Below are 24,154 nucleotides of genomic sequence, written 5' to 3'. Positions count from 1 at the left end.
ATTTTTCTACACCCTTGACTTACTATTAAGGTTTACAGTTTTGTCAATTTGACAGATGTGACATATTATTTTGTCTTAATTTGCATTTCTCTGATGACTAGTGAAGGTTTGCTATGTCTTTTCATATTCTTTCCCATTTTTCTTTTGGTGGTTGTCCCTTCTTATTGATTGTAATTCTTTGTATATTCTAGAAATGAATACTTTTAAAATTCCATATTTTGTAAATATATTTTCCAAGTTTGTGCCTTATTTTTAATTTGCTTAAAGTTATACAAAAGTTTTTAAGTTATAACATCATCAAATCTATCAACTTTTTCCATTAACATCTGTATTTTTTTATATAATATTTTATGAAATCCTTCTGTCCACCAAAGTCATGAACATATGCTCCTATATTTTCTTATCAAAGTGTAATATTTTGGCTTTCACATTTACATCTTTACTCACCTGGAGTTTATTTTTGTGTATAATGCCAGCTAATAATTTAATTTTTTCCTAGGTGCATAGTCAATTGCTCCAGCAGTACAAATTCATATCTACAAAGGCTCCTCGTCTGTTCAATTATGTTCAAAACCAGCAGAGCACTTAAGGCATTTCACAATATCTTGAACCACATCCTTGGGGCTTATCTCTCAACAGGTCTTTCTATAGCAGCATTATTTTCTTGTCAGACCAGACTACTTATTGCATTCACTCTTCTTGAAACATGCCCAAACTATGCTCTTGTTCTCTCTACAAGTCATGTTCTTTTCCTGTCTTTTTTCCTTACTAAATTATAAACTTCTTGTGTAAAAGACATGGTCCAAATCATCTTTGCATCCTCAATACTTAGCATTGATTGAGTAGATTTTCAAATACTCTTCAATTTTGTTCTGAATTTAATTTGGCCCCTAAGACGTCTCAATTTTGTTCTGAATTTAATTTGGCCCCTAAGGCGTCAACTTCCACCCAGTACAAGCCTTATCTATACATTTAGGTTTTCACACACAGAAAGAAAAAGATTCCTGACTTTTACCTACTTTCCCACCAAAATATGCCTAGTCATCCTAAATCTCTTAGATTTTAAACAGAACTCTCAAAATACTTTTAATGGATAGGAACCAAAGTCATTATTTCTGCCCCTGTTTGTGGGACAAACAAGTCTGGGGTTGGCGCTCACAGTGAAATTAGCAGGCATGATTTGCGGGCTTGGCCTGGACTTGGAGCTTTGCAGAAGATGCCAGAAGGCCCCTCCTCGACTCAGCTCTGAGATGAGGCGATGCGCCTGTGAACGTGTTGACAGCCATCATCCTGCGCATCCTGGATGTTCACATCACATCCATCTTCCTTTCTCCAGATGCCTCGAGCCCGCAGATAAACAGCAGGATCCTGGACATCACCTATCCTGATATATATGGAAGGCCGGAGAGTCAAACTCGGCCGTCAGCATTCCTGGACGTGGCTCTGGCCCTCGAGGCGGGAGCTACAGCGGGTGCAGAGCTGTCAGGCGACCCGTCGAGCCCCTCGCCAGCCTCCCTGGGTGCCTGGTTACCAGATTCGCTCAGGCCGGGACCCAGAGGCGCCCCTTGGAGAGCCTGGGCTGGGCGCCCCAGCTTGGGATGGGGTACTGAAGGTCACAGCGATCGCACAGCAGAAAGGGCAGATCCTGAGGACGCGGAGACCTCTCCGTGACCAGCCAGCCGTTTCCGGAGCGGCCGCCCGCGGCGGCGGGGCGGGCGCGCGGGTCGCGGGGTCGCAGGCGGCGGGGCGCGCGCCCGCACTGCGTTTCCCAGAGGCCCCCGCGGCAAGCACCGCCCCCTCGACGCCGCCGGCGGCCGGGAGGCGCGGCCGCTGAGACCGGCGCGCTGCCCGCGGTGCCTTCGAAAGGCGGCGGGAGCCGGCGAGCGCGATGGCCAGCCCGGGCCGGGTGCTGTGCGTGCTGGGCCTGCTCCTGTGCGGGGCGGCGAGCTTCCGCCTGTCCGCTCCTCGCGCCGCCGCCTCGGAGAAGCCCATCATCGGTAAGCAGGCGGGCCGGGGCCGGGGCCGGGGCCGGGGCCGGGCTCCGCGCCGGGCGCTTCCCGCGGCTGGGAGCCGGCCAGCGCCTCCCGCCTTGGAAATACCCGAGTTCAGGGGGACGTTGTGTGCCCTCCTTTATAGCGCGAGAGCCGAGCCGACACACCGTTTGGATCTTGCTGTAATATAGCTAATACCTCGGTGACTTCGTCCAGTTGATCTGGCTCTTAAGTTGGAAGGGAAGAGGATGCGCTGTGAAGACTCCTGCGGATTGTTTTCTTCTTTGTACATTGCTAGGAATTTCTGCTGTTAAACAAATTCTATACATGCATTATATTTATTAAAATGTCACTGGCTGAGGCCTTCTTGCAAGACAATGCGTTATATATATAAAAATCGAATTGACTAAATAATCAAGAAATTATGGTATTCCCTGGACTTGGTCATTTTCAGCATGGGAGGACAGCAGTGGCTAGTATGATCCTAATGTCAGTTCTCTTGAAATGAAGCATGTAATTTTCCGTTTTCAACAAATTTATGTTTTAAAAAGAGGGTAAAATCGGTGTGCATTGCCAGAACAGGCATCTGAGACAGGGCAGGGGAAAGCAACACAGGAGAAATCAGCCCCAATTTATATTTGCCAAAAGTAATTTGTATGTGGGCAATTAAGATCGGTTTCATTTTATCTGTAGTATTATGTGATTCATACTATTTTTTTCCTACGAAGATGAACACTGTACTCTGTAACTGGAAAGCAGATGAACATTTTTTCATGTATGTTGGTAGTGCCCAATTTTGAAATGCTTTGTGTATCAATATTTGGAACTTGCAGTGCCTTATTTTATAGCTGTTTAAAATGGTGGTAAGATTCTCCAAGGAGAATTAACTCAGAATGTAATTCTATGTAGTGTGTTGGGAATTGTGGGTGCAGGGAGGAGGAAGAAAGGAAAGAAGGGAGAGGGTTCTTTTCCCTTTCCTAGAAACAGTGGTAGTCCAGGGTCAAATGTAGAAAAAGTGAGTATGCTTTGATCACCCTGATCCTTTAAGACCAAATCGTTAACTCAGGCAGTGAGTTACGAAGTGCAAAGGATTCAGAGACAAGGACGCCACAAAAGTTGTGAGATGGCCTTAAAATATGGGTGGAATTTTGGTCACATTTTGAGGGGTGGGAAATACAGCTTGAGCTCTTTTCCCAGGATGGGAAATGTAGGTGTGTATGGGGCAGGGGGAGCGGGAGAAGTCGGTGGAACTTCCCTCCTCTAGTGTCCTTTTCTCCTTTCTGAGACCTTATGCTCACATGTTCCCAGCCGTCCTTTGTGGCACCTCACCCTTGCCTGCCCTGTCCCACTCCATTTCCTGTGACACTCCCTAATTCTTTCCCTACCAAATTTCATTTTCCTGAATGAAGACAGTCTTACCTATCCACAAGGAGAAAAACAGTCTTACTGAACAAATGTTGACATTTAGCCTGTTAATTGAGTCTGATAAATGCCAATAGTTGTAAGAAGCTGGGACTAGAGAAGTGATTGATATAGACAGCTCTTGCTGTCAGGTGGCCTACAGGGACATTGAAAGTGTCCCAGGTGGTGAAGCAGTGAATGATACGGGCACAGGTGTACTATCTTGACAGACGTGTTTGGATATATACTGGGTGCCAGTACTGTGCTGGGGCTGAGGTTTCAGTGGTGAGAGGCAGCCAGAGGGGTAGGTGGGGCAGAGCACACAGGGTCTAAGTGCTTAAGCAAGGAGGTACCCCTGCTGATTTGTTATCTCTGATCTCATTTCCTATTTTCTTCTTCCCTTGCTCACACAGGGCTCTAGTGATATGGACTCTTTGTAATGTGACAGGCACACACTTGACTCAGGGCCTTTGCACTTGCTGTTCCCTCTTCCCTTTCCTCCAGATATCTGCACATGGCTTACTCCCTCACCTCTCTGAAGTCCTGGCTCAGATATCATGTTCTGCCTTCTCAGGGAGGACTTGCCTCGCCACTGTATTTGTCTTCCCCCTATAAATAGGATTCCCCCCACCCCTGCAAATACACACCTTCTGCTTCTGCTTTACTTTTTCTCTTTAGTGCTTACCACCAGCCGTCGCACTATATATTTTGCCTTTTTAACTTGTTTTTTGTTTGTCCTCTCTCCTCTCCCTTCCACACATTAGAGTTAAAGCTCACAGGGCAGGAATTTTTGTTGGTTTTGTTCACTCATGTGTCCCCAGAACCTAGTTCAGTGCCTGGTATATAGTATGATTCAGTAATATATACTGAATGAATGAATGGTGGTGTGGGAGATCAAAATTTGGCCACCCAGAAATGTGTCTCTTTACCTTGATTATTTTCTCTGATGGACATTTGACCTCCCCCACTAACTGCCTAAAGGAATTTAACTGGGTATGGACAGACTGGCTGGGTCCTCACTAAGCCCATTCTTTTCAAAGTTCTGTTTACCAAATATTTACATTTGTAAAGATATCTCCCTCTGTGTAGTGGGAAGAGGGGGGGATGACCTTATCTGTGAAAACTCTTATCAGGATAGAAGAAGAAGACTTAACTGTACATACTCTTGATTACTGTAATTCCTGTCTCTCCAGCCACATTCTCTATAGGTGGCCCTGCAAAGCGTTGTCTGACAAACATTTACATTTCCCTCTTCATGTAAATTATCTTCTTCCCCTCTGAAATCCCCAAACACCACCCACCCCCGACATCCTCCTTTGTCTTTAGCTGAAGATGGTATTTAAGACGAGAATCTCTGCCATTGTGTTGAGAAATTCAGTGTCCCTGGTTTCTCCCATGTATACATGTTATTCAACTTGGTATTATTTTCTCCTGCTAACCTGTCTTGTTAATTATTTGGCCAGCCATAAGAACCTTAAGGGAAAGGGCAGAGGGGGATTCTCCCTCTTTCTCCACAGTGGTATGATCGGATTTCTTTCCCTGTAGAGAATTGGGGAAGTTGGTGGGGATTGTTTAAGAAAGGATGTAGAGAGTTCTTTCAAGAGGCTGTTGCAACAGTCTGGGGGGAGGGGAGGCAAAATATTGGTTGCTTGGATTAAGGTAGTATTGGTGGTGTTGGAGAGATGTGGATAGAAGATATTTCCACTCTTTTGCGTTGTTGTCAAGGAAACAGTGTGTCTTTGAGTGTGGGAAGGGAGAGACCTCCTTCTAGATTTAAGGATCTGTGCTCTGAGGTCGATTCTAGGGTGCATGAAGGAGGCTGGTGCTCTTGTAAACCTGCTTTGGGACTTATTTGGCCTCCCCGACGAAGGGAGAGAGGGGAGGCTCCTTAAAACTCAGATCAACCTCCATTACTCTTTTCCCAAACTCCATGGATGTACTTAGAGGAGAAACTTCAGATTTAGTTCTGTGAATTAAATGAGTCTAGTAGTGATATTTTTACTGTGATGTGTTTCAGTGTCTGAGCAGGAAAAGAGGAAATTGCTTGAAACCAAAACTGTTTCTTTTTTCTTAATTTAGGAATATTAATGCAAAAGTGCCGTGAGAAAGACCTGAAAAGCCTGGGAAAATTCTATATTGCTGCATCCTATGTAAAGTATCTGGAGTCCGCAGGTGCAAGAGTTGTACCAATAAGGTATGAGTCGATGTTTTTTACACTATATACATAAAAACTGCTGTTTTGTCTCTAAGATTAATGTGTTCTCTCTTACGGTTGCATCATTTAAATGTGGTAACATTGTGCCTGGTTTTTGCCACAGATCTAATGCTTAGAGTCTGTCATTAAATTGTTTCAAGTATGAAGCTATGTGTATTTATAACATCATTAGAGGTGTGTCATGTGTTTTAGAGAATGAAATGATAGTTTCCTTTACCCCAGAGAAGTTGGTCCTCATCAGACATCATGAAAGTGATGGGTCTACAACTTACCCAGATTCATTCCATAATGTTAGGATAAGGGAACACTTAGAGAATGAAGGAGATTGCTAGAAGATGACTTTTAAAATACCTTCACACTCTACTGTAAAAATCTGTAAATGACTAACACAGCAGTGTTGCTTCAGTATAAATTGCAAGCATTGCAGTTTTAAAGGAACTATGTTATTTTTGTGATATAATGGCCTAGTAAGAATAAAATGATTCATGTCATATTCTGATTTGGAAAGAGTTGAATTTTTTTAATAAATAAAACCTTGTAAGTATTTATATCTTGTCACCCAAAATTAGTGTATTTTAGAATCTTCCAGTATCCCCATCTAATCCATTATAAGTGATTTCACACACAAAATATAACTGTTTGCTCTGGGCAAATAGTTTTTGTAAATAATTCCACATTAAAAAACCGTAACAGGGGCCAGCCCTATGGCCTGGTGGTTAAATTCAGCACACACCGCTTTGGTGCTCTGGGTTCGATTCCCGGGCTCAGACCTTCACCGCTCATTAGCGGCCATGCTGTGGTGGCGACACACATACAAAATAGAGGAAGATTGGCACAGATGTTAGCTCAGGGCGAATCTTCCTCAACAACAACAAAAACTATAACAAAGAAAAGTGTTTGTTGTAGAAAAACTATAACAAATAGAACATTAATAATCAAAATGAAAATATTACAGTTTAGAAAAGTGTACCACAAAATGGTTTTATGTTTAGCTTCATAAGGATTGTCTTCTTGCTTGATCTTTTACATTTAACTGTATCTATCCCAAGATGAACATTTGCTTTTGACATTTGTCTTTAATTTTTTAGTAGCAGATATAATTTTTCAAATGAAATCTTATTTGGAACCCAAATAACAGAGTTCTAGAGCTGAGGAGCAGTCTCCAGAGAGTCTTCAGAACAATGTTTCAAAGTTTTGATCATGGAAGCTTTTTCTGCAAGCTGTTCTTTTAGGACATTAGTGCTGAAAACATGGCTGGGAGGTGGGAGAGACAAGAGGCAGGTAGACCAGTTCAGAAACTGTTGCAGCAGGCGAGGTGTGAAGTGATGAGGGCTTGGCTTAGAGCAGTGATTGTAGGATTGATAGGTAAATGTTCTTTAAAAAATTCAATAAGACTTATGACTAATAGAATGAAAAGGCACAGGGAGGAATACATGAGAATCACAGAAGTTTTGAAACTGGGGAAGTTTTGAAACTGGATGACTCACAGAATGCTGATATTTATGACAGAGACGCTGAAAATGTGACTGTCAGCATAGAAGTTTATTTCCAGTGTGGGGAGAGAGGGAGAATCCCCCTCTGCCCTTTTCCCTTAAGGTTCTCATGGCTGGCCAAATAGTCAACAAGACAGGTTAGCAGGAGAAAATAATACCAAGTTTAATAACATGTATACATGGGAGAAACTCAGAAGTGAGCAACTCATCCCTCTGTCTAAGCTGCTTGCTTAAGTATTGTAGCTAAAGGCAAGGAAGGTGTTGGGGGTGGGTAGTGGTCTGGGACTTCAGAGGGCAAGAAGACAATTCTTTTCAGGGTCATCTATAGATAATGTGGTCAGGGAGAGAGAGAGAGTTTTTTTGATAAAAGGGGCTTGGTGCCCCTCCCATTGTAACATCTATTTTACATTATCATTACAGCCATTGTGATAGAAGATCTGTTCCAGGAAGGAGCCACCATGTCAAATTCTTTAGGCAGTTAGTGGGGGAGGTCACATGTCCCTCAGATAAAACAATCAAGGTAAAGAGATATATTTCAGGGTGGCCAAATCTTGATCTCCCACACCAGCTTGGGTTTTCAAAGTTCATTTTAAGGTATATTGCTTGGAATTAGAATCATATGATCCTGTAAGAGCGATGTAATACATGGCAGCTAAATTCCCAGAGTAACTTGGAAAGGCTAGGTTACCTAATGTAGAATGAGACTGAAATGATCACACCAATAATGTTGGGTTCATTTCTGAATTTTAGATGCTAGGGGCCAACTTCTGCAGTTTAGAGGGGAAAAGGAGGAGGATGAGAGACCAAGGCAACATTCTGGAATAGGGGAAGAAGTTTGCTTTCATCTCCTGCCTTCTTTCTGCTACCTTCTCTCTTAGGCACCTGGTGCTCTCAGGTCATCATATATTCCACGATGGGACTAGTGGAACCCACAGAGCGTCCCCCTCCTGAGAGGGAGCGTGGGGCAGCCCATGGGCTGCTTTTGTTTTAAAAATGCGTTTCGTTCACGCAGCGTTTTAAAGCATTTTTAAACATTTACAAATCAGAAGACTTCACGAAAGTCTGAATTGCTGGCTTCTTTGTTTTTTGAAGACAATTATCTGGAGCTGATTTTAAATGGAGCAAGTGGTCTCCATTGGCAACAGTGCCTGTCACTCCTTTTCACGCTGCTGGAGCTGTGTCATTTGCCATCGTTACCAGGCTTAGCCTGTTTCCTTTTAGTTATAGAGAGAGTGAACTACTTCTCATGCCGTATTGAGAGGGTCTGACAACATGCAAATAACATCAGTGTTCAAAGAATGTGACCTGGCCTGTTTTGCCCGCCAGGCCTTTGAGGCACTCAGTTCATGACGCTCCTCCCCCCACAACAGTTAAGCCCCTTAATAGTGATAAGCAGGGCCCCAAAATTCAGTTATTGACAATGTGGGGACCTTTTATTTAGAATTAGTGAAATGACTGAAACTAACCTGCATGCCCAGCTGGTTGGAGTCTCTGGAATGCAGCTGAATGATCTAAATCCATTCTGGTTCCTGATGGTGGTGGTTGTCTGTCTTGTCTTAAATATCCATGGGGAGGCTTCTGGGTCCTGATTGGTTCCCTTTTTGGTTGGCACAATCTGGGGAGATTGGACTGGCAGAATACTGGGAACATGTGGACTCACAATTTGTCTCTGTGTCACTTCCCAAGTTAGGGCCACCGGCCCATTTCCCTCCATTTAAAATAGGGGTAAGCACCTTTTCAGTATCACCCACTGCTTTGTGGCTCTCTGCCAGAAGGAGGATTGTTATGAACTTCTGAATAGACCTGGACTTGCAAAGGTCATTTGGACTTAGAGGAGAGGGGTTTGCCGGCAAAGCACAGCCAAGTTCTAGGCATCATAGGTGTCTACTTAACAATGGGAGATGTGTTCTAACTCCCCCTAAAACTTTTCCCTGGGGCAGAAATGGACTGTAGTTGACATTTGATCATCAACCTCTTTCTTCTGTGGCAGGTCGAGAGGGCATTAGACTGTTATTCTCGTATAGAACCAGAAGACTGCTGCATGTAGGAAAGTTCTTAGAAGAATTTCGCAAATATGCTTCTCTCTTCCCTTGTTCTTACATTTTATTGAACTTTTGGAAGAGCAAACCCATCTTACTATGTCTTAATTAAAGGTTGTAGCCAGTTGTCACAGATTAATCTCATTGGTTTTCTCTGGAGAGGGGGATAAAATCATCAATAACATGTTGATTGTTAGGGGACCCTTACGAGATGTTTGCTGAAGGGTGCTTCAGTGCTTCAGAGTAATTCCCTGGGCAAATTAGGCCAGTCTCCAGTGATCTGCATGTGGTCTGTCCCTAGATCTGAGCTCTTCTGACTTTTGAATACACAGGAGTCCCCAGACCTCTTCAGTTGTTGGTGGGGGTGGGATGAAGCAGGGACTTGGCATTTATGTGTACAGGCATGCATCGCTTAGCAATGGGAGTGCATTCTGGGAAATGTGTGCTTAGGTGATTTTGTCATTGTGTGAACATCATAGAGTATACTTACACAAACCTAGATGGTATAGCCTACTATACACCTAAGCTACATAGTACTAATCTTATGGGACCACTGTCGTATATGCTGTCCGTCATTGACGGAAATGTTGTCATGCAGTGCATGATTGTATTGTTTTTAGCTGCCAGAGCTGCCTGTAGTTAAGATGGGCATGTTAATAAATCTTTTTATTTAGTCTTTACATAAAACTATTGAATATTCTTATTTTTTTTTTGATAGTTCTTAGCTAGCAGAGAAATTAGTGGTACCCAAATCTCATGGTCTTTCATGTTTTGCATATTAATACATATTTAACAATATTAAATTACCTTAGACCACAGACAAACATGTTTACTTGTCTGATTAGCAAAACAAGGATATAATTATTTGGCTTTCATGTAGTTTGAAAAAATGCCTTTAGGAAGGTAGAGAGGTGATATTTTCTAGTATTTAAGAATTATTTTTCATCTGGCTTTTTAAAATTAATGTGGTGACTTCATTTAGAGGCTTACTTTTTGTCTTAAGTTTTGGAAATGGATGTTCTGTAACTCTTTTTGTTGTTTTCAGGCTTGATCTTACACATGAAGAATATGAAAAGCTTTTCCATTCTATTAATGGGTAAGTTGGCAGCAGTGGTTTGACATAGTGTATGAGGTCTATGCAGTCTGCTTTTGCAAGAAAGTACATGTAAATATTATGCGTGTTTCTATGTAACTATCTTATCGTGTTTCTATGTAACTATCTTATCGTGGTGTACCATTAGTTTTCTTAGTTCTTTTATAGAAATTATTTTGTTGAGAGATGCAGAAGTCCTGCAGAGAGGAGAAGACAGGTTAAGAAATAAATGTTACATAGTAGACACATATGATTTTTAATGAGTAACATAATCTTTGTTCTTTTAATCTTTTAATCTGTGTTAAGTGTTTTGAAGCCACTTTGAATGGCATGGTATATGCTGTTTGCTTAGGGGATCTATAAATCCTATGTCTGAGGATATTAATCAGTTACCTTTCAGAAGGTAATTTGAATAGAACTTGGAAAAAAGTTTCTATCCTCTGGCTTCACCACAAAAGATATGATTGGTTAGCTCACAGAAAAAAAATTTTTAATCATATGAAAAAATGTTCAGTGTTACTAATAATTAAAGGAAAGCTAATTATAGCAATTAAAAACTGTTTTTTAACTATCAAGTTGGTAAAGATCAGAAAGTTTGCTAATACTCTGTGGTGAGGGTGTGAGGAAACAAGTATTCTCGTACTCTGTTGATGGGAGTGTAAGTTATATAGTCTTTTTAGGGACAGTTTTACAATATCTGTTAAAATTAAAAATGCATATACCTTTGACCCAAGAAATCCTTCAGAAGAAATTTTATTTTACAAATATATTCCTCCATAGTGTGAAGACTTAGGCCCAAATATATGCATTGTAGTGTTGTCTGAAATACCCCCAATTTGGAAGCCACCCAATAGTCCATCAGTTGGGAATTGGGTAAATAAAATAGACTCTATGCATATAATAGAATGTTATGCACAGGTTAAAAAATGAGGATATCTGTAGATGCTGCTTTGGATCACTTTTGTTGTGTGAGCAATGTGATATTGTTATGTGAAAAAAGCAAGGCACATAATGATGTGTCTTGTCTACTCCCGTTTGCTTTTGTTTTTAAGGTAGGGTGAGGAGATCTGCATACTTGTCAGGTCAGCACAGCACACTTGAGTGGTGGTTACTTTTGATTGGGAGTGCGATGGAAGGAGTCTATTTTACCATAAAGCTTTTATAAAAGAGCTTTTTTTTTAACTTTTTAAAACTATGTTCATTTATTACTATTCTTTTTAAAAAGCTGTGTTCAAAACAATCATTTGCCTTCAGTTCAATTTGGGTCAGTAAATATTTACTATGAAATCAGTTCACTTTAGTAAAACATTTACAGTGCCCATTATCTGCAGTGTACTTGGGCACGAGCAGAGATAAATGAGTCCAGGCTAGAATATAAAGTAGAACCTCAAAAATACACACCAAAAAATGAGCAATACTCCAATGCAACTTCAAAAACACCTTTGTTGAACCCCTATTATGCAGTAGACCCCATACAATTTTGTCGGGTACACAGAGATGAAAAGGCAGAGCCTTGCTTTAAAGGAGTTTGTCAACTGAGAGGGACAGTCAAGTCTTACTTTATGAAAGGACTTTGGGGTTAAATATACCAAATTTGAGCAGAGGCAGCTTTTTAAATACTGAGTCAATGAAAAGAGAGAACTGCTAATGAGTCTTCGTTAAGCCACTTTAAATTGTAGGGTGTCCTGCATGGTTTTGTGGCAGATGTTCTAACTCATAGGTTGTAAGTTTTCTGCTAGACTGTGATCTTACTTACAGCAGAAATTACTTATCTTTGTCTTTCCCGGCCAGTACCGAGCCTGGCTCATGCGAAAAGCAGAATATATTTTTTGAATGAACAACTTGCTGCTTATGTAATAAGGAAAAAGTTGTCCTAAAGGAAAAAGATTGTTTCTTTTCTGTGCGGGGAGGGTTGAAATGCACCCTATTTGATGTTATTTCAGGATCCTTTTCCCTGGAGGAAGTGCTGACCTCAAGAAGTCAGGTTATGCTCAAGTGGCCAAAATATTTTACAACTTTGCCATACAGGTAAATATCAGTTATTATTCCAGAGGGACTTTTGTCGTTTGCAGGAGGATAATTTCTTTTTAAGCATATGGTAATACTTCCTTCACAATTACCCTGGCCTCATCACCTCTTTGATTTTGAGGTGCCCGCTCTTAGCAGCCTGTGGCAGCTCTCGCCCATTTTCTGTTTGCTTCATTTAATTCTCGGCTTCCAGGGAACTTCAGAGCCTGCTGGCTGACCCTCTCTGTTCGTGCTCATTAATGTGAACCGGATCCTCAGGGTGGCTTAGTAAGCTGTTTTTATTAGGTACAGGACATTGTTCATGTGTTATTAATTCTCATCTCCTCTTGAAAGCTGCTCTTTGTCCCAACTCATTCAATCCTATCTGACCTTTCTTCACAGTCACCTAACACCCCACGTGCAGTCACTGACAGAGCCTCTTGACTCCTTTCTAATGTCTAACGTTGGGCCTGCCTTTGCACCACAGCTCAGACCCTTACCATTTCTCCCCTGAGCTGTTAACAGCAGTTTTCTAATTAATCTTGCTGGCCCTAGTATCTCCCTGCCCCGTAAAAAATTCCCTAAAGAGCTGCTTTTAGCATATGAGATACTTGTTTGACCACTTTTAATGCCTGGGCTAAATGACCTGCAGCCTTTTGTGGTCTTCAGGTCCAGACATACAGCGTGTCCATAGCCCGCCTTTTCCAGCCTTTCCTTATGCAAGTAATTGAAGCCAGGTTGGTATTTCCAGCATATACTCTGTGTCCTCCTACTCGTAAATCCATTTAGTCTGTTTCTTTCTACTCCTTCGTCAATTTTTGTCTTAGCCATCTTTCAAGGCTAGGGTGCTGTTCCTCTCCTATAGAGGTTTCTCTGCCTTCTCCAGCTGGAATGGTATCCCACTCTCTCTTAACTGTTAGAGAGTATTTTGTTGTAGAACTGTTCAAACATTTGTTTAGCTCCAATTCTGTAATATGACAGGGTCTGCGACCATAAGGGGCTTATATTTCAGAAGACAGAATATCTTGAGGTTAGCTATTGATGTCTCATCAGATTTCATTGTTCTGACAACCTTTGAGACATTCCTCATTTCATATAATATGGTACCATGTACTTAGTACATGCTCAGTGGGTATTTTTTTTTTTTAAACTAGTGAAAAAATTGAAATTTTACAGTGAGCAATTTAAATGCATTTGAGAAATATATATGATCCTTATAAACTAGTCACTCTTCCTTTTGCATAGAGACTCATGTAACCAGCTTGCTCAACTGAAAAAAAAAAGGAGCCACCTGACCCATAAGACCCAAAGATCTATTTTTTTTTTTTAAATATAATAAGCTTCTTGAGGATGTCAAAGCAAAGGAAAAAAGCTTAGCAACCTGAATTTCTTATTTAGCTACAGCCACTGGGGTCCACAAAGCCCTCATTGAGGAAGCCCTGAGAAGTGATTAGTCTGTTAGATCTATTCAGTTCTACTCTGTGTTCTTTGCTCTGCTGGGCTGTGTGGAGGATCCACAAAAAATAAAAGATGTGGTCCCAGCAAGTAGAGACTTAACATTTAGTTGAGAAATTAAGTAAATTCAGTAAGACCCTTCAGATTAACGTATACAATTCTAACTTCTAAAAATAAAATTTGTCACACCTGTACGTAAAGTGTTAAAATCTTACCTTGGAATAGAAAGTATGGGACTTAATGTAATTCTGTATTTTTCTCAGTGAGGAAAAAGAAAAACCCAAATTCTCATTTAAAATTACTTACTGTTAGACTTTTATAGTCTTATAAAAAAGTCTTATAAAAATAAAGTCTGGTGGTAGCGGTTAAGTGTGCGCGCTCCGCTGCCGCGGCCCCGGGGTTAGCCGGTTCGGAACCCCAGGTGCGCACCAACGCACCGCTTGTCAGGCCATGCTGTAGCGGCGTCCCATATAAAGTAGAGGAAGATGGGCATGGATGTTAGCACAGGGCCAGTCTTCCTCAGCAAAAAAATAAATAAATAATAATAAAAAAAAGTCTGTAGACTTTTATGGTCTATGCAGGAAAATCACTGCTTTTAGGAAAGTTATAAAACTCGTTTTTGTAGCTATCAGCACACGTGGGTTTAATCTTCAGTTAACCAGAAAATTCAGTTGCTAGAACACGTTTCCCCAGTCATGCTGGTTGTTTTGACTCCCTTTGAACAACCCCAATACATTTGTACATTTTTAGTTGACAGCTTTTACTCTGTGAAAATTTATTTTACTTTTCCATACTGACTGTTCCTTTCCTTGCAGATCATGGCTTTTGTACCTAATTTAAATCTGGTTTACTGAAGGTGGTGTGAGGCAGCTATTACTGTAAATTCTGAGATGATGGAGGAAGAACTTCAGAGTGTGTTCAAAACTAGACCGTCATCCAGAGCAGCCACATTTATAGAAGATGGAAATAGGTGTCTATCTGTCATTATTTTATTTTATTTTTTTTTGAGGAAGATCAGCCCTGAGCTAACCTCCAATGCCAATCCTCCTCTTTTTGCTGAGGAAAACTGGCCCTGGGCTAACATCCGTGCCCATCTTCCTCTACTTTGTATGGGATGCCGCCACAGCATGGCTTGACAAGTGGTGTGTAGGTCCACACCTGTGAACCCTGGGCCACCGAAGTGGAGCCAGCGCACTTAACCACTACGCCACCGGGCCGGCCCCTATCTATCATTATTTTTGGTGTTCACAGTTCCTAATATTACTTGTGTCATTTGTAGTCAGTCTCTTTCCCAGCACAACTGAGGTTGGATAATTTGGTTGATTAAAACTGAATTATTATGTGGGAGCTTGGTCTAAAAGGGTTAAGTGGCAGCCTACTTATGGATCCTGGAAAATTCTTCAGAAATCTGTGCATAACTCAGGTGCCTGCCTTGTAATGACAAGCCAGACGTATAATTTTTGTTCTGAAAAGTTTGAATAAGCTCAGTTTTCTCTTTCCCTCTGCAAAGAGTTTTGATGGTGGAGACTATTTTCCTGTGTGGGGTACGTGCCTTGGATTGCAAGAGCTTTCGTATCTGATTAGTGGCAAGCTCTTACTAACTCTCACAAATACTGATGGAATTACAATGCCGCTGAACTTCACTAAAGGTAAGAATTCTCTTTTCTACCCTTTTAAAATTATTAACTGGGCAGGATTAATAAGTAACAAGTATCACTGTCAAAAATGCTCATAATATTTATTAATTTTTAAATTATTTACACAGGCTAAAGATGTGAGTGATCACTTTTGTACTGAGTTAGGAGGATGGCTTAAGGAATTTTGAGTTTTGATAGTTTATTGCTTCCAGTGATGTTAGGGCCATGCATGATTAAGAACTCTAAAATTGGACCTGGTTTTGAGTTAGCTTTGTCACTTTTGCCTTGGGGAATCATTTAACCTCTTTCAGCTTTAATTTCCTGATTTGTAAAAGGGTTTACCTCTCAGGGTTGTTTGTGACTGTTAAATAAGATGTTTTCCAGGTACTGTGCTAAGCACTTTGAATACAACTCTCATGAATGTTGGCTGTTACTGTTATAGTGCAGCATTTTTCCCTTGGCCGTGTACTCTGTTTCGCCCCAGCTGGGGTGTACTGCTGTTCAGTTCTGGCACTAACTGCCTGGAGTTAGTGCAGACTCACCAGTTAAAGGTCATCTCCCCAGCTAGACTGCCCTTATTTCAGATATCAGCCACAAGTCACGTCCCTGGGCCGCCTACACTTCTCACCAACTGGCCACAAATTTGGAGATTCCCGTGACCCCCTTAGTTCAATAATTCACTCGAATGACTCACAAAACTCAGGAAAGCACTGTGTTTGCAGTAAGTTTTATTGTAAAGCATATACGTAGGATGAGGCCTGGAGGGAATGTGGAGCTTTCACACTCTCTCCCTGTTGAGTCAGGGCGCGCCACCCTCCTGGCACATCAGTATGTTCACCAACCGGAAGTTCCAATGAGCGTCGCTGTCCAGAGTTTTTATTGGGGTTTCATTGCGAACGCATGCTTGATTAAATCATTGGCCATGTGATTGTTCTCAATTTCCAGTCCCCCTCCCATCCCTGGAGGTCAGGCTGGCTCAAAATCCTAACCTATGCCAGTCATGTAGTTAGTCTTTCTGGTGACCAGCCTCATCCTGAAGCTGTCTGAGGTCCCACTGTGAGTCACCTTATTAGCATTACAAAGACACTCCTATCACTGAGGAAATTTCAAGGGCTTTAGAAGCTCCTTCTCAGGAACCCAGGACAAAGACCAGACAAATTCTTTATTATATTACTCTTTCTAAATAGATAATGATTCTGGTAGGTTCCTTGATCTCTGAATCCTCAGAATTGAATGCTATGAACTATTCCTGTTCTCATAAGGATTTTGGATGGAGGGTTGTGGTTGTTATACGTAGAACCTATAGGATATTCTATACTTTTCAAAGGTCTTTCTCACATTATGTCACTTAATCCTCGCAAGAACCCTGTGGGAAGGGTATGTATTAGGTCAGTCTGTTTTGGTTGTATGTGGTAAAAACCCAGTTTGTACAAAAAAGGAATAAAATCCATTGAAGTAAGGTACTTCAGTGGATTTTCATTGTCTGAGGTACTGGGATTCTCATGGAAGGCGTTAGCATCCTGAGTGAGAGGCCTCATTTAGGGACAGCTGGAGTCAGGGCCTTCAACACCCTCAGGATTTTTTATCCCTTTGCTGGTATTTGAATCTATGTGTCAGACTCCAGAGCCTTCAGTGAGGTATATTGCTTTTTTTGATCTGTTTGCTGAGTAGAAATTTCTTGGTCTGGTTAATGTTCTTTTCTACATTGTTGATATTTTTAACCTTTTAAGTCCCAGATACCTTTGAAAATATGTTGAAAGTTCTGGATCCTTTCCTGAGAAAACAAATATATACACATGTGGAAAATTTTTACCTGTTTTTTTAGCCCTGTCTGGGGAACTGAAATTAAAATTCTCTGCTTACTCTATGGCTAGCCTGCTAATTATCATATCAGAAGAATTTTAGTTATTCATGTTAAAATTCTAGAAGTACTTAAAGATGAGCATATTTGAATTTGTATGTTAAACTCATTTGGTGCTTGACTGGAATACTTCTGTGGAAATGATGTGTTTTATTTTTCATTTAGTCATCTTGATTATGTCTTAATAATGGCTTCTCTTTGGCTGTAGATCAGTGACTTCAGTAGATTTTATTTTTGCTGTGTTTAAGTTATTTCCTTTTTGCTTAAATTATTTCAGGTACAATGCAAAGCAGAATGTTCCAGAATTTTCCTTCTGACCTCTTGCTGTCGTTATCAGCAGAACCTCTGACTGCGAATTTCCACAAGTGGAGCCTGTCCATGACGGTATCACATTAATTACACAATGAAATTAATGCATCTAGATTAACCACAGAAGTAATTATTTTGTTTTATTTTTATACCTAGAATTTTACGATGAATGAAAAGTTAAAGAAGTTTTTCAATGTGTTATCTACAAATACAGATGGCAAGACTGAGTTTATTTCAACGATGGAAGGTATATATTACAGCCCATGTGCACTTTATTTCACTTATGTTTATATTTATTAATTTTGATTTTATAGTTCTCTTTCTTACAAGTAAAATCATATTACTTTGGGGCCTGAAGATGGAAGTTAGGGCATTTTTGGAGACAGGAGATGTGTTTTGTCCATGTTCCAAATCACTTGTGGTTTACTTGGATCATCTTCTAGAATGGGGTGCTGAGGAAGGAAAAGTAAAGAGTAAGAGGAGAATGGATGAAGAAGTAAATGCAGAAAGTGACTTCTGTTTCTAGCAATATTGCAGGTTATGTACCTTGACAAGATTCTCCTCCAGACAACAACAAACAGTGTGACTGACGAACAGAAAAACATCTTCCTAAATATGTTGATGAAGTGACAATAAAGATACTCAGGCCATAAACTCCAAGAGTTAAGTGGAATATTTAAATCAGCATTATTATTGAATCAGGAAAACTTGAGACAAAGCTCAGGACCCCCTACATGGAGAGTACCCCGTGGAGCAGGACCCGAAAGGCTGTACCCGCAACAAACCCTGACTGCAGAACTGCAAGGAGAGCTGGCTATCTTGGCCTTGGCACTAAGAGTGGGTGTGGTAAATGAGCCTTGATCATTCATGACAGGCTGGGCTAACGTGGCCTGCATTATACTAACTGGGAAGTTTGAGAAATCTCAAGTCAAAAATCCTGTTTAAAGTTGACTCAGACTGATAGTGCCCCAGTGGGCATGGTAGCAGCAAATAGAAATCTCTCTGGAGGAAGCTGTATTTATCTCAGACTTCAAGGAATTTCCGTATTATGAAGTTTGAAGGAAAACGAGCAATTCATAGCTAAAAAATCACTAATGTTCGAAGAAGCAAAATGCCGTGAATGAGAACTTGCAGAAACAATAGGCAGTCTTTGAGTTGGTGAGGCTGGTTAGTGCTATGCAAGAGGCCAGGGTACTGGAGTGGAATAAACCGGAATAAAGTGGAAGTAGTTCATGTTATTCAAAGACTGGCCTATCACTGGCTTGCTTGTTGAGGGAGGTCAGACGTCTAAGGGTTTAGAAACAACATCCGGGGAATTCTGGGGAAGGTTGATCAACCCAGTCTGAATGAACTTACCATCTGAGCTCATCATCTTTTCTTTAACCCTGTTTCCCCTTGTCTATTTTTCACTTTAGTTGATAGCGTTACCATTCACCGTATCGTCCAAAGTTAGGAACCCGGGAGCTGTCCTTGACTTCCTGCCCTCGTTCTCACATCTAAAAAAATCTGTGCTTTTCTAGTTCCCAAATCCTTCTTGAATGTGTTGCCTCCTCTCTGTCTGGCCTACCCCTGTCCTGCTTCAGCATTAACCACCTTGCACCTGGAGTGCCTCAGTACCCTCCTAAGCGTTCCACAAATCTGCCTTCCAGCCAGCCACTGATGATCCTTCTGAAATACCAATCTGATCATATTGCTTGAGGAAAGCTCCTCAGTGACTCTTCAGCACTTGGAGGGTTAAGTCTAGATTTACCAGGTCATTTTCTCCATGATCTCTCCCTGCCTTCATTCCTATGCATCCTGTTTAGTCCACACAGCCCTCCGCATAGCAACGTTGCTTGCCCTTGTGCTTTTTCTTATGTTCTTTCCTTTCCTCTCAAGAGTTTTCCTTCCTCCCCACTCCCTTCTGCTGATGAACTCTTAGCTGTCTTTAAAGACTCAGGTAAGTGGTCATCCCCTAGAGGCCGGCCCTCCCCATTGTTCTTCCTCCCACATCTTCAGTGCTCCTCCTTCATACTTGCTCTCTGCTGTCTAGGGGTGTCTCTATGTACACTCATTTGCTCATATTCTATCTTTCCCCCTAGATAAGAGCTCACTGAGAGCTGGACCTGTGTCTTACTCTTGTTTATATTTCCAGGACTGTGTAAACCTCAATAGAATGGGAGTGAATGACTAATCGTTTAAGTGAACGAGTGTTGGATTGGAAGTTAGGGAATCAGGTTCCATGTTGGTTGTCCTCCTGGCTATGTCATCGTACTGGGCTCATTTGAACATTTTATCATCTGAAAATTTTCTGACACCTGCTAGATGGGAATACTTGAGATGCTCTTATTTGCCAATTTTCTTTCTACTCTTGATACTTTTGTTCTAAATTAGTGAGGCAGGGCATGATTCCCACAATTGTCAGAACTGCACTGACCTTTTAGTAGTGAGTTTACTAAAGAAGAGTAAATCTCTCTTGTTTCTGAATGTCAGTGTAGATCTATCTCTATTCATTTATCTATCTATTATCTATCTACCTATCTATCTATCATCTATCATCTATCTATCTCTGTCTATTTATCTATGTGTTAAATCCTTGTTACAGTTTATCACTTAAGGCATTTTTTATCCTAAATAATACTTCTCATATCTCAAAGAAATATATTAGAAGATTTGCCTTTCCATTAACTATGTGTAACAGTTAATTTCCTAGTCATCCAGCTCGTGGGTTTCCTGCTAGTAGCTTCACGTGTAGTCCCAGGCACAAGAGAAAGAAAGTGCAAAGTCACAAGGAGGCTGGGAGAGGGGCGGTGGGGAGGGCTGGAGTGGAGTGACCAGAGTGCTTGCTGGCAGGTTTGTTCCTCTTGTGAACCCGAAGAAGGCTGGGATAAAATACGTTGAACCCCAAAAAGCCTGGGATAAAAAACGTTCCTTCTTGTCACATGATCTCCAGTGGCAGAGCCCTGTGGGATGTGAGAGGACAGTGCCCTTTCCCCTAGATATCTCTACTTTCAGCTAATTCTCCTCATTTCTCCAAGTATTTCCCATGGTGGTTAAAGTTATAATCTCAAAGCAAAAATAATAGAGGGAAGAATTTTTTTTCAATTAAAATGAGGAAAGGCATATGTAAAGAAAAGAGGTGAGTATATAAGTTTTTCAGAAGGTAAATATTACACATGTTCATGTTTTTAAAAAATTATGGAATTTTAAAAACATATATAAAAGTAGAGAGAGTAATATAATGAGCCTCTGGGTGACTCTAAGCTTCAACAGCTCTTAATACGTATGTGGCCGTTCGTGTTTCCTATTGACTTTCTCCCCATACTAGATTATTTTTTGAAGTGAATCCTAGGGATCATGTCATTTTTTATATATAAAGATATTTAAGAGTTCTAAAAATAATTGAAATATATTACCAAAAATCTTTCAGACCAAATTTAAACTTTTAAAAGCTATTCTAAAAATTGGCCCCAGGAAGTCATGAACCATTCTGCAGACTGAGAGAGACACAGTTTAGACTGAGACAAACGGGCTTACATAAGAGGACACCAGAAATGCTGGCACACTTCACTCTTGTACGAAGAAATCGTTATTGCGGGAGGAGGACAACGTGGTATGAAGTGGGGGGAAAAGAGACCCATCGTGGAAGAAACTTGTGTCACTAATCAATGTGCACTTGACTGTTGAACTGGGATGTCTTCAAAGGCTCAACAATTTTACTCTGTTCTGATTATCTAGTAAGGCAAATCAAATTACAAATTGTAAAAGGTTGAAAACCAGTGAAACGTTGTGAATTTTCACGTTAACTGGAATTATTTTGTGTCTGAGAGGATGCGCACAGTTTTGCTTTGACATTGTGAGTTATAAAAATGTTTTACGTGGGATATAAAACATAATTTAATTGTAAGTAACATCTTAGGCTGTCTTACTATCTACCACTTCCTCGTTTGTGTCTTCATGCAGGATACAAATATCCAGTGTATGGCGTCCAATGGCATCCAGAGAAGGCACCTTATGAGTGGGGGAAACTGAAAGGCATTTCCCACGCACCTAATGCTGTGAAAGCTGCGTTTTATTTAGCAGAGTTCTTTGTTGCTGAAGGTAATATGTGGGTATATAATTTTATTGCCCTAGTGTAGTTTTGAAGGAAATTGGCCTTAGTTGAACTTATATTTATATACTCTTTTGCTCTTTAAATGTTCTATAGGTTTAACTTAAAAAATTAAATCATGTGAAAGCCCTGAAATTCAGATATTACACATTCGAATAAACCCAGGACAATTATTTCAGTTAACAGTGTTGTACACTCTAAAATGGGCTGCATTCTTGAACAACAGCATAAAGATTGTTGAGTTATGCTTTTTTTTTTCTTTCTTCCCTGAATACTTTTTTTTTTTAGATTCTCCTCCATTTCTCTTCTTTTTAGGAGTAATGCTTCAGTTATAACATTGTCTGAGAATTAGGCGTTCTTGTACAAGTTGAATATATGCTCGCCAGTCTGGTTTTAAGGCCGCCTCTCTCCAGGCGTTGGCACCTGGGAGAAAGTCAGTAAGCTTTGCCTGCTCGTTGGTGACGAAAATACAGGCATTTTCATGCCATGTAGTTTTTGTGGGTAAAGTTGAGAATTTGGTCGTAGATGCTTAAGTTGTAGTTGGGTGATGCTGGTATAAGGCAGAGCCGCAAACACAGCTTCCCAAGGATGAGGCACCCCTCTGGGAGGTGTGGCCATTTGAAACCTTCAGCGAACCTTGTTTGCATTCTCTCTGCAAGCTTGCCCTAAATTCTCATCAACTCTTCTGCCCACACTTGCAAGTAAAGAACTTCCTCCTGAGTTCACTCCGAATTATGCTCAGTTGAATGGGTAGTTTTGTGACAAGAACTCCAAATTAAAAAAAAAAAAAGTTCTCCCGTGTGCACTACTAGTCCCAAGAAACATTTTCATGCCATGTGTGTAGGAATCGCGGCGAACAGCACTGGGCAGAGCAAAGTTCGTTGCAATATTATCACAGGGCAAGGCTATTTATTTGGTCTTTATTTTCTGATTCCTTTCTAAACATGCCATAAAAGCCTATAGTTACTTTATTTTGATTTTAGGATAAAGTCTGAGCTTTCATTCCCTCACATCCAGACTCGAACCGTGCCAACTCCTTTGTGCCTCCTTGTTTTTTTTTGTTTCTGCCTTAGCTGTGGAAAAGGCCTCGCTTCTCCATCTGCCTCAGCTTGGCCGGTTTCTCCATGCTCTTTCCTCTTGAAGCATCTCCATGCAGATAGACTATAAAAACATTACAGCATCCGACCCTGTGTGGTGACCAGGCTAGACTTCTTGAGCGTTAGGACCTCGCCCTGTTTATGTTTCCACCCCCAGGCCCTGCATCAAGTCTTGCACACAGTGGGCACTCAGTAAGCGTTGGATGGATGGTGGCGCATGCCCCACGCAGGATCTGTCAGGGCAAATACAGAGGCCGTGTCAGTTGGTAACTTCTCTAAATCAGGTGCTGCTTGATTTGGGAGAGGTTCTGTGAGGCATCTCTCCTGTTTGGTGGTATTTTCCCACTTACTGCTGTTTATAGGAAGAAATGTTATAAGGTAGCCTTTTGAAAATTTCATCCTATCTTTTTAAAAATTAACACTTCTTTTTCTTGCAGCTCGGAAAAACAGTCATCATTTTGAATCTGAGGTTGAAGAGGATAAAGCACTGATTTATCAGTTCCATCCAATTTATACTGGAAATATTTCTTCATTTCAGCAAATTTATATATTTGATTGAAAGCCTTCAATGTGTTAACAGAGGAGTTTTGAATAATTCCATGATTAAACTCTTATAATAACTTGCCTCTCATGGCAAAAATAGAAAGCCCCAGAGATTCCTTTTCTCTGATGTTATTGGCTCTGATCTTCATTCATTATATTTGACTGTATCACATTTGATAATTAACCAGTGAGACAGATAAATAATCATAGTGTATTACATGGAAAAGCTTTCTTTTATCTGAAGATTAGAAAAAAATAAATTTATTGAAAATACAAATATTTTATTTTTTGTAATTGATTGGTTCTAGAAATAAATACCAACCCCTACCCATCCACTCCATCCTTGCTAAAGACTCTAATTTTTAAATCCTACCCTTAGTTCACTGTGATGTCTCCCTCCTTTGAGTCTGAGGAGTATTTACCGTGTGTGTGTGTGTGTGTGTGTGTGTATAGATATGCATATATTTCCTTTCTGCTGTTTTAGCTCCACAGTTAAAGTGCATGCCTCCTGAAAACTGAGTCTGTATCATGAACTTTTTATCTCCCGCAACGTCCAGCACAGGAGGCCATCCTTAAACACTTGTGACTATTTGTGAATGAACTTTTTTCCCATGGAAAATAATTTGAAAGCTGTCATACATTTATTTGGGTATATTTTAATATATTTCTCCATCTGTGCTTCCCTCTTTCACCCCTCACCATCCCATATACCCTCACAAACTCTGAAATTTAGGAATTCCTTGAGGACAACAAGCAGCTAGAAGAGAGAGAATTTTTTGAGCTGTTTCTGGTAGACAGTGTTTATGCATCTGTTCCTCTTAGTCCTCTAGAGCTGCTGCTAGAGAAGTGGAAACACGGGAAACAGAGTGATTGGGCAAGATGTTGGAGGAGATTATGAATGATTTTATGTGCAGAAAGATAAG

At 40.8% G+C, this 24,154-nt stretch overlaps 1 protein-coding gene across 1 annotated transcript; it reads left to right on the top strand.

Annotated features, from left to right (window-relative positions):
- Positions 1-1,859: 1,859 nt before the first annotated feature.
- Positions 1,860-23,508, top strand: GGH (gamma-glutamyl hydrolase). The gene is made up of 9 exons (XM_058528771.1): positions 1,860-1,997; positions 5,472-5,586; positions 10,185-10,235; positions 12,176-12,260; positions 15,205-15,343; positions 17,470-17,576; positions 17,658-17,748; positions 21,444-21,581; positions 23,126-23,508. The coding sequence occupies exons 1-9, from the start codon at positions 1,889-1,891 to the stop codon at positions 23,245-23,247; spliced, it is 957 nt and encodes a 318-aa protein (XP_058384754.1). The 5' UTR covers positions 1,860-1,888; the 3' UTR covers positions 23,248-23,508.
- The last annotated feature ends 646 nt before the right edge of the window (positions 23,509-24,154 follow it).

The sequence above is a fragment of the Diceros bicornis genome, chromosome 33 (assembly GCF_020826845.1).
Source record: "Diceros bicornis minor isolate mBicDic1 chromosome 33, mDicBic1.mat.cur, whole genome shotgun sequence".
NCBI lineage: Eukaryota > Metazoa > Chordata > Mammalia > Perissodactyla > Rhinocerotidae > Diceros > Diceros bicornis.
This window is presented reverse-complemented; position numbering and strand designations above follow the sequence as displayed.